This window comes from Argiope bruennichi, chromosome 8 (assembly GCF_947563725.1).
Source record: "Argiope bruennichi chromosome 8, qqArgBrue1.1, whole genome shotgun sequence".
NCBI classification, from domain to species: Eukaryota; Metazoa; Arthropoda; class Arachnida; order Araneae; family Araneidae; genus Argiope; species Argiope bruennichi.
The window spans coordinates 8,580,938-8,594,339 of NC_079158.1; the positions used below are offsets into that span (position 1 = coordinate 8,580,938).

At 27.3% G+C, this 13,402-nt stretch overlaps 1 protein-coding gene across 5 annotated transcripts in view; it reads right to left on the minus strand.

Annotated features, from left to right (window-relative positions):
* LOC129981903 (alpha-aminoadipic semialdehyde synthase, mitochondrial-like) overlaps positions 1 to 13,402 on the minus strand; it is a 63,697-nt gene that overhangs the window by 45,869 nt on the left and 4,426 nt on the right. For all 5 annotated transcript variants that reach the window (XM_056092952.1, XM_056092951.1, XM_056092950.1 and 2 more), the window contains exons 3-7: positions 12,495 to 12,632; positions 10,592 to 10,768; positions 6,911 to 7,063; positions 3,737 to 3,883; positions 1,104 to 1,182 (exon numbers count right to left, since the gene is read on the minus strand). In XM_056092952.1, the coding sequence (XP_055948927.1) occupies positions 1,104 to 1,182; positions 3,737 to 3,883; positions 6,911 to 7,063; positions 10,592 to 10,768; positions 12,495 to 12,632 (694 nt within the window). The remainder of the gene's footprint in view (positions 1 to 1,103; positions 1,183 to 3,736; positions 3,884 to 6,910; positions 7,064 to 10,591; positions 10,769 to 12,494; positions 12,633 to 13,402) is intronic.

A 13,402-nucleotide genomic window follows, 5' to 3' on the forward strand; every position in this document is an offset into this window, starting at 1 on the left:
GCCTTAGCCCTGATACAGACATCACATTTCTTCCAGATTTCAAAGAATTTGATTTTTTTATATAATCAATTATATTTCACCAAGCTAAAAAAGTTATTATTTTAGGTTTCAAATTTCAATTCTTTCATTGCAAGAAAAATCTTTTTCCATGTCAGCTAGTCCATGCAAAATTATTAAAATTACTTAAATCATTTTCCAGAATTTGCTGAAGTTTATCTTTTTCTAAATACTTATACAAAAAAATAAATATTAAGTCTATCTGATGGATCATATCTCAGAAATTTTGAAGAAATTGATATCACTATAATTAAAAAACTGAAATACATAACACACATAACACATTAACTTTCTTTCATATACAGTATTTTCAGTAAATGAGACAATACATTCTTCAATTTGTCATAATAATCAAAATAATTTGAAACCAATTTTCTAGGATAAATACAAAATATTCACCAAATAATTTAGAAATTAGCTGCCAATTTTTCAAAAAGTATTTTAGTATATTTTATAGTATTATTATAGTATAGTATTATTTAGTATATTTATCTACTTTTTAAAAAAAAATTATGAGCCCAGCTTATATGAAAATTTTAGTGTTTCAAAACTTGGGGTAATTTTTCATGCATGAAAACATATTGGTACCTTTTCCATATGAACAACTAGTCACAAATTATCTGTCAGCCTAAAATTTCAGCTATATGCCCAAATCAGGGCTTTGTTGAATGGGTTGAATCACTGACTGACCAATTTGAAATGATGAAAATTTAGAAGAGATGGATAGCCTATGTCATACCAAACCTGGCTACTTTCAGGATGGAAAAGAATATATAAGTTTCTTGTCATTCAAATTAATATATAGCAGAAATATTAAATATCAGACATTTACATTACATTCCTGAATTCACAAATAAAAAGTAAATAGTATAATTTTTATAAATTTTATTTAAAGCAATGCAAGTTGCAACAAGAAAAATATAACTAATCATTACAACAAATATTTTAACAAAATTTAGATGAAAACTGTATTGCAATTGTATGCTTAAATAAACTATTCACAATTACAATAATTACACAAAAATAAGCAAAAGTATATTTCTTACATCCATGCTCTGCAACTTGAGGAAGGTCTGTGGGACTGACATATTCATAAGGTAATTCTTGGAACACTTCTTGAGCACCCTGTAAATGAAAAATTAAGATCAATCAATTTGATTATTGAATAATTTTCAAGTAAAAAGCATAGCTCTGAGTGACAAGCGAAAATATTGGATAGTCATTACATTCAATATCATTTATTAATCATATCCCAATATTATTTCTAATATCAATATGATCTTTTCCTATGTGTTAATTAGACCTAGGAACACTACTAATTCAGATATATCTCGAAAGATTTAATTAAAAAATACACCACTGATATAGAAAATGGATTGGTTGAAAAATGTTTGGTTGAAATCCAATTAGCAATTCAGAAAAGCTGTAGGAAACTGCAAGCATTTCAAAATGTAGTATATTCCCCAACATAAAAAATTGGTAAGAACATACCAATCAAAACAAAATGTAGTAAAGACAGGGCAGTTTCAATATTTACAATGAAGAATTGTTAGATTTTTATTAAGACAATTAAAATGATTTAAGCATTTTATCCATAAAAAAATTAAAAAATATAGATCAAGCCCAAATTATTAATGAATTTGCCTATAATTATTGCCATATTAATTTATAAATTTAAAGAGCATATTTATAACAAGCAAATTGATGATTGCAAAAGTGTTTAAAAAGCTGCAGGATTTTATATATATACCCATCAATATTATATTTAATCATATACCATATTATTTAAATATATAAAATATTTTCTTATTACAATAAATTAAAATGCAAATAATTTTTTAAAATGTTAAGATACAGAGAGTTTTGTATATTTTGTTATATTAATTGAAATATTATATTACTGTATTTTCATTTAACTATATTAACAATATAGTATATAAAAAGCTATAACAATTTATATTTATATATATCATGAATATGTTCACTGGATAGGATAGTAAGGACGTTTAAGGGAAAGTGTTCAGATATCTGATTTTGGAAAATGGTACACATATATCTCAATTATATACAGATAGGCCAATTTAGAAAGTTTGTCAGATTTATATTAATTTTCTAACTTGACTGATTTCTAGAAATTGCATTACTTCTGGTTTTAAAGCAGATAATGTCACTGACTTTCAAAAAGAAAGTACGTTAATTTTATTTTTAAATTCTAAGTCTTAGAAAGCATTTAAATTTAATTATGATACTGAGAGTCACAGTCAGAATATAAAATTTTGGAAACCCATACTAAACAAAAATGGATTTTTTTTAGTCAATAGTTCCTAAAATGGTAATTTCTTCTAATTTTCATTTTCAATATCATATACATTAATAATTGCAGATATATTGATAATATATATATATATACACATTGATTTTCTGAATAAAGAAGATTATTAAGAAGCCCTAATCCTGAATTTCATTATATCAATAATTTCATTATATTTCTCATGAAGGACAAGACATTTTCTTTGAAATTTAGAGGTTAAGTTTGATTTTTAAGAAATACTGTTACATCACGATTTTTAAAAACTTAAAAAAACAAGTAATCTACCACTTTCATCATCTCAGACAAATATAATATTTATCTAGCTCTACTTTTCATTAATTAACTCCTAAATAATTACATAAATTCTCCACATGTCCTTTTCCTAGAGTGTTATGAAAAATATTTTTTTAATTAATTCCTCAGAATCATAGACAATTTTTTATTCTATTAAAATATAGTTTTGTTAAGTGGCGAATAAGTGATGTTTAATTCGCTAGCCATTATTAATTAGATTAATCAATCATTTCTTCTTGTCGGAATATTTTTGTATGAAGTATAATTTTATAAGTGACATTGGTAAACATGAGTTTTGATTTTTGCTTTAACAGAAAATCATTTATGACTCCAAGAAATGATCTTGATAAAGCATCTCACAAAAGTAAATCTTTTCCAGATCTAAATTAAGCATTTTTCAAATCTGGAAAAAATTTTAATAACATTAACTGAAGCAGATAAAATCAACTATATTAGTTTCACACCAAAGGACAAAGAAAAAAACCTGCTTATCTCAGAACTATTTATAATTCATTTACAAAATATAGTAATTAAATACAATCCTTTATTGCTGCTAATCGTAAATTATTTCTTAAATGTTAATTTGTATAATATTTATAATCTTATTTGTTTTTTCTTTCCCAGTTGACCGAATGATGTGGCAAGCCGGGTTTCAAGTTAACAAATGCTCGACTCTTCATTTGTTGGTGTCCTTCAATTCACCATCCCTATCAGAATCATCAACTTAACCAGAAATAGATCATGGTTTTTTTAAATTTTACAAATAAGAAATTGTGAAATTTTCAGCTGTGATGCAACATTGCATCGACTCATTTTAGGTTAATTGCCACACCTGTTTGAAATTTCAATTTTATCTTTAATATTCAAAACAGTTTGTAATAATTTTTGTTTTCATAATTCAATCTTGGGCAACTATCTGTTCTGAGCTTGCATTTAAACCAACATTAGAATTTTCAAATCACAGACAATTTGATTAATATTATCTTCAAAAAAGTATGGCAAAAAATAAAAATCTTATCATGAGAAAATATCAAAAAGGCAGAATTAAATAAAAATATTAGAAAATTATCTCACCTGAGATACATTTCCTGATCCTGTGAAAACAAATGTGAGAGGTCCTATTGACCGAGGCATCATGCCTAGTGCTATTTCATATCCAGCATCTCGCACTGTTTGCCTGGCCATGCCACTGTTTCGATAATTATGTGCTGGACCTACATGCTAAGAAATCAATATATATATTTACCTTTCACCTGTTAAAACACTGTAGTTAGTGACAATTCAAGTTAATAGTATGAATGCTATAAGCTGTGTTGCTACACCCAGTTAAATCATTATAAATACGATTCTAATTTATTTAAATGTCATTGATATATTGAAATAATAATAATTAAAAAAAATCTAAGATCAGAAGAATTAACCAAAATGAAATTTAATTCAGAACCAGATTTTTTTTCTAAATTTCATGCCAACAAGCATAATATCTTTCAACTATGGCGTAATTGTAATTTTCTAGGAACTATTAACTTGCATTGTTACTAATTATATAGTTAAAACAATATTTCGCTTAATTCTTTGAGAGGATATAGTACAGACTCTGTCCAACCGTATTTTAAAAGATTTTTTTTAAATAAACTTGTTTTTGTCATTTTATAACAAATATTATATTAAATGTGCATTTAAATTATTCTTATATTTAAAAAAATTAAATAACATTTTTAATTAATTATAATGTCTTAAAATAAATCTAAATTCATGCCTTTTCATATGAAGTTTTTTTAAAATTTATAATGAGAAAAAAAAAGATTTTTTTAAAGTAAAATCTCATGCACTCATAACTAAATCAATTTTTAAATACACAAAAATGAAGCACACATACCAGAAAAACATGCTCATACTTACATCATGAATTAATATTACATTTATTTTCTGCTTCAATATATAAGATTACATCTACTTTCCACTGGATGCTATATCTATTATAGTATCCAGTACTTACATCAGGGTTGCTACTCAAATCTGGAAAAAATGTTCCCTGTGTTTTCCCTGTACATATATTCAAGATACGAGAAAATGCAAAAGTATCACCTATGTGCTAGTTATAATGCAATATGATTTTAAGGAGTGGAAAAACAATGAAAGGAAGCAGCAATTTAACATTTGAAATAATAGCATTTTAAATGAATTTTAGTATTTACAGACAAAAAAAAAAACACATTTATCTTTATTATTTAAAATTTAGCAAGATAAAATTGACATATTAAGAGGGGATATATTACTGCAATTGCTCTTAAATTGTAAGTCATACAAAATATTTCAATTAAGGACTAGGATGAAATAAAATACAAAACAATTTTGTTATCATGATACAAATCATTTAATGATTACTCAACAAAAAAAGCATTACAAAGTAAGGTTACTTTTTTTATTCACTCATTTTTGTCAATTTATGTATTTGCATTGTTTGCTGCAACTTCTGCAGATTTTTTAGCCATCAGTTTCATAAAGTTTTAGCCATCAGTTTCATAAACATCTTAAACAAATCAGGTAAGACATTTTTGCCTGACCTAATGTACATTTCTCAGCTTTTTCACTTTTGGTTATTATATTTCCAATACCACTGAAAGTATTAAAAGATGAATGAGACACTAGAAGTTTTAATATCTATATAAATCCAGCTTTAAATTATTCTTCATGAAATAAAAAGTTCAAAATTCTTTTGGACAAACAATTTGAAGTTTTCAGATTTGACATGTATTCTTTTCCTGTATTTCTTTTATCTAACATCAATTATGACTCTTTTAAACTGGCAGGCAAGTTATATATGCTTTCCTTTTTTGACATGACTAGTAAGTACCTGTTTTTCCATATTACTTAAGCTTATTATCTTCTTACAAAGTACCTGTTTTTCCATATTACTTAAGCTTATTATCTTCTTACAAAGCTAACAGTACACACTAAATGGATTTTGTGGAAGTTCTTGAAGCAATTCGGAAAAATCCGGGGGGGAGGGGGGGTATCTGTCCAAATTTGTATTAAATGCAATTTTTGAGCAGCTCATTTTTTTTTTTAAATTCTTTAATCTACTTTGAAGCTTACAGTTTCTTGAATAATAAACAAAACAATCAATAAACCAAAGTATGGTAAATGAAACATCACTGCGCTGCTTCTGCAGATGGAATGATCTGGCCAAAAAAATGCATTCTGTTCTTTCATGCAGTTACCGAAATCTTGCACATGCTCATTAGCTGCAATTCGGGAATCTCATGGAAAAAGAACAACTGCCTCACATATAAAAACTGAATTGATATATACAGAAAAAAGGGGAGAGGGTAGGAAAATGGCAAGTTTTCGCATTACACAATCGTGAATGGCATTTTTTTCACAGGAAGCTATGAATACAATCTTTTATTCTTACAATCTTTAAAGATTGACATTTTCTAGATGGACAGGGGGACGAATTAAAAATTAAAATTCCTTGAATTTTCCCATTTTTTTATGAAAATTTTCAAATTTCCCTGTATTTTTCCGGTTTTGTCTGCCAATTTTTAAATTCCTTGTGTTTTCCCAGATTTCCTAAGGCATGGCAACCCTGATAAATGCAAAAATTATCATTGCATTTCAATGGAAAAGCAGAATTGTTAAATAAGCAGACAAAATAATTGCACATTGTTGGCATCTAAAATATTAACTTTCATCTACTTTATTATTATTGTTGAATTTTTATTTTTGCTTTTTTTTCACAAGTATAAACATTATGATGAGGTTTTAATTTTTTTGATTTTAATACATAATTGTTCCAATTGCTTCAATTATGTTGTTAATCCTTCGAATGCAAAAATAAAAGAAATGGAAATAAATACAATGCACTTAAAATCTTAACTCAAGAAAGAAAGAAAAAAAAGCCATTTATTTAACCTACATGAAAAATGCAACGGCAAACACTGAAATATATATTCCAACTTTATCCATGCAAAAAAAAAGATAGTATAGTTTTTTATGCTATAAATAACAGCTAATTAAGCAGAATCATGCATATGGTAAACACAGCGTTTATTTTAAACAATGAAGAGCAGGCACAAAATGAAACTTTACTTGCTTATCTTGAAATGACAACACAGCTTACAAGAATGAACTTCTTAGATTCGTTTAAAAACTAAAATAATAGATTTAATAAATATTTTAAAAAAATATTTGCTAGAATTTATTCTTTAAAATTTTATTAGTAAAGACAGAAATATTAGTTACCATAAATGGAGTGTGATGTCCCAATGCTAGAAGTCGGAGTCCCAAACCATGCAAAATGTTAATGATACCAGCAACACCAGCAAACTTTCCAAAAGCAACAACCCTTTGTCCTTTGCTGTCTACAAGTTTTTCATAATCAATTAAGCGAATATTCTGGAAGAAAAATTATTATAAAGTTTGAATGATTGTTAAGCATATGCAGCATGTTAATTAAATTTCGCAGTTGCAAATAAAATATAATGAAGAAAAAATTAAGAAACAAATTAATTATAATGAGAATATTAAAAATAAATTATACAGTTAGAAAATTTCAATGATTAAGCAATAAAGACAGTATAAAACAGTAGTTTTCCCAAGTTATTTCTTCAAGAATCGGACACAAATATACTCGAATAATATTTAAATATATCAACATTAGTCAATGTAGAGTACAGACATACATACAATTCATAACAAATTGCAATATTTCATTTCTTATGAATTTATAAGCCTGTTAAACTGATGGTGGTATTTTTCAGAAATGTAATACAAGTTTCATTAATATTGATTCAATCTATAAATAATTAGGCAGATAAATTTTTTCCAAATACTTCTTATAATTTAATGACTCAAAAATATATTACAATTTCACATTTAAAAAAATAAAAAAATTACAATAGCTCCATAGCGCCAGCACAATTCCAAACAATTGCAAAAGTTTAAATGATGTGCATTCACATTTTGCAAAAAAAAATTTCTATAGTTGAGAAAAACAATTGTGTTTACTCTTAAGAAGAAGAAATTTTTATTCAGTCTAAAAGTTTTCAATTTCTGCTTCAGAAAATATCCTTTTATCCATGCTAAGTGATGAATGTAAAATTGAAAGAGATCTTTTTTTATGATGCGTTTTAAAAGCAAGAACAAAAATTAGAGTCGGAATCGGGAAGTTAAAAGTACCAAAGATAGACTTTGATGCAAAGGATTATGTAGACATGATCTTATGGCTTGAAATTGATGTAACTGAATCCCCTCCCTGTAAAAACATATTTCCAGTGATTCTTTCAAAGACCTTATACGGAAAGCATCTGAAGCTAAACCAAATAGTATAGTGGACCCGATTATCAACTTCCCCAGCTTCCTTGTCGCACACAAACAGTGAAAAGAAGTGTGAAACTGGAGATCATATCGGCTTAAAATGTCTGTAATTCAATCATACGAGAAGGATACACAAGAGCTTGTGTGTGTTAATGCCAAAATATAATACAAAAACAAAATTTAATGTGGCAGTGAAGTAGACACAAACATTTTGCAACTGTAACATTTGTAATCATTAATGATACAGAAGTAAGAAACACAAAATTCGACATCAAAAATATTATTATATTTTGTAATTACTAATTTTTTTCCAATTGTAAAGTTTATATATATATTTAAAAATTATCTTTTGTAACATTATATGTAATTTTGTAATATTATTGTAACAAAAAATTCCTCCCAAATACTTTATCAAAACTTATAATTTTTCAATTTTTTTACAAACTTTAAATTCTTTGAGATGCATCAAGATGCTATAGTATTAAAAACATTTTTTTTTTTTATTCTTTTTGAAAAAATATGCAAATTTTCCCCATTATAACTAAACTAAAATTTCAAAAAAAAAAAAAAAAAAATTAAATGCCCAATTTAAAAGTTGTCTTTTTTGCAAAGTGTAAGATCTTTATAGATAATGTAATATTACAACCACTTTTTTTTTTTTTTTAAATCTAAAAGGCAACATTTTCCTACTAATTACCAAATTAAATCTAAAAAAAATTTTTAAAGGCCATTTTTGTTCCATCCTACTTTACATATCTCGGCTATATTTCGAATATCGATTTATTGCATTGCGATTCATCATTAATCCTGATTTATAGTCACGATACTGATAATATTTTTCAAAAACTGATATTTTTTTATTTTTTTTGATAAATCGAAAATTGGTACAGCTCTACGAATGTGTGAGCAACTACACATAACTGTGATTCTCCCACAAATTGAAAGTTGCTATTCCCACCAGAGAAATGTATTCTAATTTCTCATGCTGTAGCTATTGCAGTCTCTTTCATCCTCATTAGATTCAATATAGAAATCTCATAGAAAGATATGTGTCTCCAAAATAAAATTAGTCACGATTTATATATATATATATATATATATAAAGGTAGCCAATACAAAAGAGTTGAGTTTCCGCGATCACCAAGTTGTTTTGTTATTTGATGCTATAGCTACAATCTTTTATTCTTGCAAAGTATAGAGACCGTCATTTTTTTAGATGAATTGGAAAAAAAAGAACAATAAAATTCTAAATTTTTTTTTAAGATTTTTAAATTTCCTGTATTTTTCTGGTGCTGGAGCAACTCGGTCAAAGAAGATAATTATAAAATTGACAAAAGGTTTGTGTAAAGTACAATTGTTGAATAAATTACAGGGCCATAGATTATACAGATAGGAGGGTAATAAATCATAAATTTGCAAAAAGATTAATGTAAAATGTAAAGATAGGTAAAATGTAAAATGTAATCACATAAGTGGATATTTTAGACCAATCTGATATTTTTTTTTAAATAATGCTTAGCCAGCCATTTGACAATTAAAAATTTCATTTTCTATTTATAATAATCGCTTACTTTCAATGCTCTTTTTCTAATCAAATTATAAATATAAAGCAATAGCGAGTCAAATTCAGAAATGGGCACTAATGCTCTTATTTAAAATAGAAACACTGTTCAAGAACTTGCTAAAAAATATATTACTTTTCTGTCTTGAATGCAATTTATATTTTCCAAATACATATATATATATATATATATATATATATATATATATTGTTACAAAATTTTTCTTCAACAAATACTGCTAATCAAACACTACACATTTAATCGCTAGTTCAGCAGCTTGCTTGCTTGCTGTCTAATCCTCCCAAAATCTCTACGTGTCGGTGACTCTGACTATTCTCGCACACCACTTCTGACGATACACACAACTTCTTCACTGCAGCTTTAGAGTGCCCGTCTTTTATAGTTCCAGGAGGCGGGGCTAGAATCTTCAGACCAATCAGGGCGTACCTGGGTGCACCTCTGTTATTACTGGATGGATCGTGAAACTTCTCGAACTTTCCGGTATTATCCATTTAGTCGCCAAACTCGCCAAATTCATCGCCAAGTCGCCAAGCTCACCACGCACAGGACAGATCTTACAAAGGTTTTAACGGTTTTTCCCAGGATGACACTATTCGAACCAGGTAGCAAAATTACAGATTTGTAACAATATATTCAAAAGAGAAAGGATATTTTACAAACATGCTTTTATTTTTTAATCTTCTATTAAACGAAGAAATTTGCATCCAATTTCGAATTATACATACATTTTTTTTCATTAAAATGATATTAAAAGAAATTCCAAGATTTAATGTTTATTTCATCAATTTTTGCTCTTACTTCATGCAAATACATTGTAGCCCAAAAAAATTAAAAAAATTTTCATAGCCAAAACTGCAGTTACAGGAAATGGTTAAGAAATTATTTTTAATTATAAAATACCATTAAAAACTCAGAGAAAAATATTACATAAAAAAATAACTAAAAAAATATTTGTACAAGATGCGAGTGAGAACAGCACCAAAAACAATACCATTGAACTGAATCCTACCAAAACAACACTCACCCTTTCAAGAATACAATCTAACATAGGCATATTAGCTTCCTGAGCTTTGATAGTATGCGAGAAAAAACAGTATGTCTTATTTGGCAACAAACTGTCAATAGGAACTTGTTTAACTCCAATAATAACAGGTGCTTCACTGATGTCTTCTTGGATAATAGCTCCAGCATTGATATAGGCCTACAAACAAAATATAATAATCAATTTGAATTCCACTTGAACAATAATTCAAACTGACAATACAAAAAAGATAAGCATTTTCAATAACCAGGATACAAACATTAAACATTCTTTTAACACCTTAGAACAAAATATTAAAAACATTTATGCATGTACGCATATATAAATCTGTATATCTTTTAAGCATATAATTTTCTGTTTTATAATAATAGTAATCTTTACATATCTTTTTAAATTTTAAATGTGCAAATTTTAAATTTTAATATTTATTTCTGTATTTACATGTCTTCTACTGCAAAACAAATTATGTCTTTTTAGTTTTAACAAAACAAAAAATATTACTAAAAAATTAAGTCAACTTTTCAAATATAAGATCAAAAATAAGATCAATAATAAAAATATGTAAGCAAACTACCAACTGAACTGCAAAACAATTAGAATTTAGTTGAAAAGTGTTTTGATTAATCAGAGAAATTTTCTTTAAAAATAAATGGGTTGTGGATAAATATAAAGAAATAGTAAAAATAATAGTAAAATAGTAAGAGATCAATTTTTAAAGGGAGTTATTGAAGAATGTGGAAATGAGGATTTTATGCCTCACATAACAGTCATCAGAGAAGATAAAGAATCAACAAAATTATGAGTAATATTTCATTGCAGCTCAAAATCAAGAGGTCATTTATCTTTGAATAATTGTTTGGAAACTGGCCCAAATTTTAATGTTCTAGATGTAATTTGTAAATTCAAAATATCATTTAAAGCTGATATAGAGAAAGCTTTTCTGATGACTGGGACTTCTAAAAATGAAGGAAAGTATTTACAATGTCTTGGGTACTTGGATAACCTCTATGAAGAGTGCAAATTTATTAAAATAAAACATTTACCTTTCAGTTGTAAAACATCTCTTTATTTTAAGTGGCATGATTAAGCCTCATATTAAAAAATTTGAATTCAATAAACCTAACTCTGCTGCAATGTAAAATTCAGGATTGTATGTCAATGATTTGAATTTTGCTTCTAACTGCATGAGTGAAGCATTTAAGCTCTCAGCAGATGCTGTATCCATTTAAAAAAAAGTGGTTGTTTTAATTTGAAGAAATTGAGATTTAAGAGTTGCGAGTTAGAAAAATTGTGGACTGAAAATGGACTTGGTGAAGATGAGAGAGGTAGTTTTGTGAAAGTGCTAGGGTTAAACTGGAGTCCAGGTCGAAATGTTTTATCTTTGGAATTAAAGAGTTTAATAGATAGTCTGAAAACATTAAAGAGTAATAAGAATTATGTTTTATAAACAGCAACTAGGATTTTCGATTTGGTTGGATTGATAGCGCCATTTGTTGTGTGAATTAAATGTTTGCTGCAAGAAATATGGGAAAGGAATAGATTGAGATGATAATTTACTAGAGGATTTGCAAGAAAAGTGGCTTAAATGGTGGTGATGATATTGAAAAGTTAGGAGAGTAAATAGTAAACTGGGGAATTTGGAAGTGTACAAGTGGAGGTACATATTTCCTGCAAGTCTCATCTAAGTTTAATGGAGAAGTAGCTTATTTAAGACATTTTGATGAGAGTGGAAAGTGTAGAGTGCATTATTATGTGAAGACAAATAAATCTATCAACATAAAGACTTATGAATGTTCATACACACATTTTTTTTTTCCTTTCAAAAATTAATAAATAATCATTATCATGGAAAAAAATTACAATATTAATATAAAGAAAATAAAACCTGCATAGGGTAAGCTCTTCTATTGGAAGGCTGAACCAAAACCTTGACACCCTCTTTGGTTAACTGCTTGACATGATGTGGAGCTAGAGGTGCCCTTCTTTCCCATACAGAAGCATCTTCCCGTCTTACAGCTAATACCTGCAAAATCAAACTATATACCTCATCTGGTTCAAATTAAAAAATTTTTTAAAGATCTATTATTAATAAATTTTATAATATTCTATTCAAAAGATCTATTATTAATAAATTTTATAATATTCTATTCAAAAGATCTATTTTAATAAATTTTATAATATTCTATTCAAAAGATCTATTTTAATAAATTTTATAATATTCTATTCAAAAGATCTATTTTAATAAATTTTATAATATTCTATTCAAAAGATCTATTTTAATAAATTTTAAAAGTATTTTCATAATAGAGATGTTTTTTCCAATGATGCAATGACTCAAATTTCATGTCCTTTAATACTTGTGTATTAAAACAACTATACTGGCAAAATTTCCTGGCACTCATAAAAACAGTAATAGTGTTTGTCATACAAAATTACATAATATATGATGATGTCGTGTCCGCATTACCACGGAAAGGGGGTGCAGTAGCTTCTGAGCGTAAAACCCCCCGAGCACCCAAGGGCAGAAGTCTGACTTCTAGCTCATATGAAGATGAAACTCACACATTTGCTTGCACATCCCTTTTTTACAGGGAGGCACATTCACACACCTCACAGATAGAACACAGATGAAGAACAACCATGCCCAAATCGGGATGTCCAGATCACGGGGAAGATGCGCTACCCCTATGCAAGGACGCCGGTGTAATATATAAAATTACTATAATAATTATATTAGCAACACTATAAGATACAATCCATGTATTTCTTCTTAAATAATGCTTTCAAATGCTT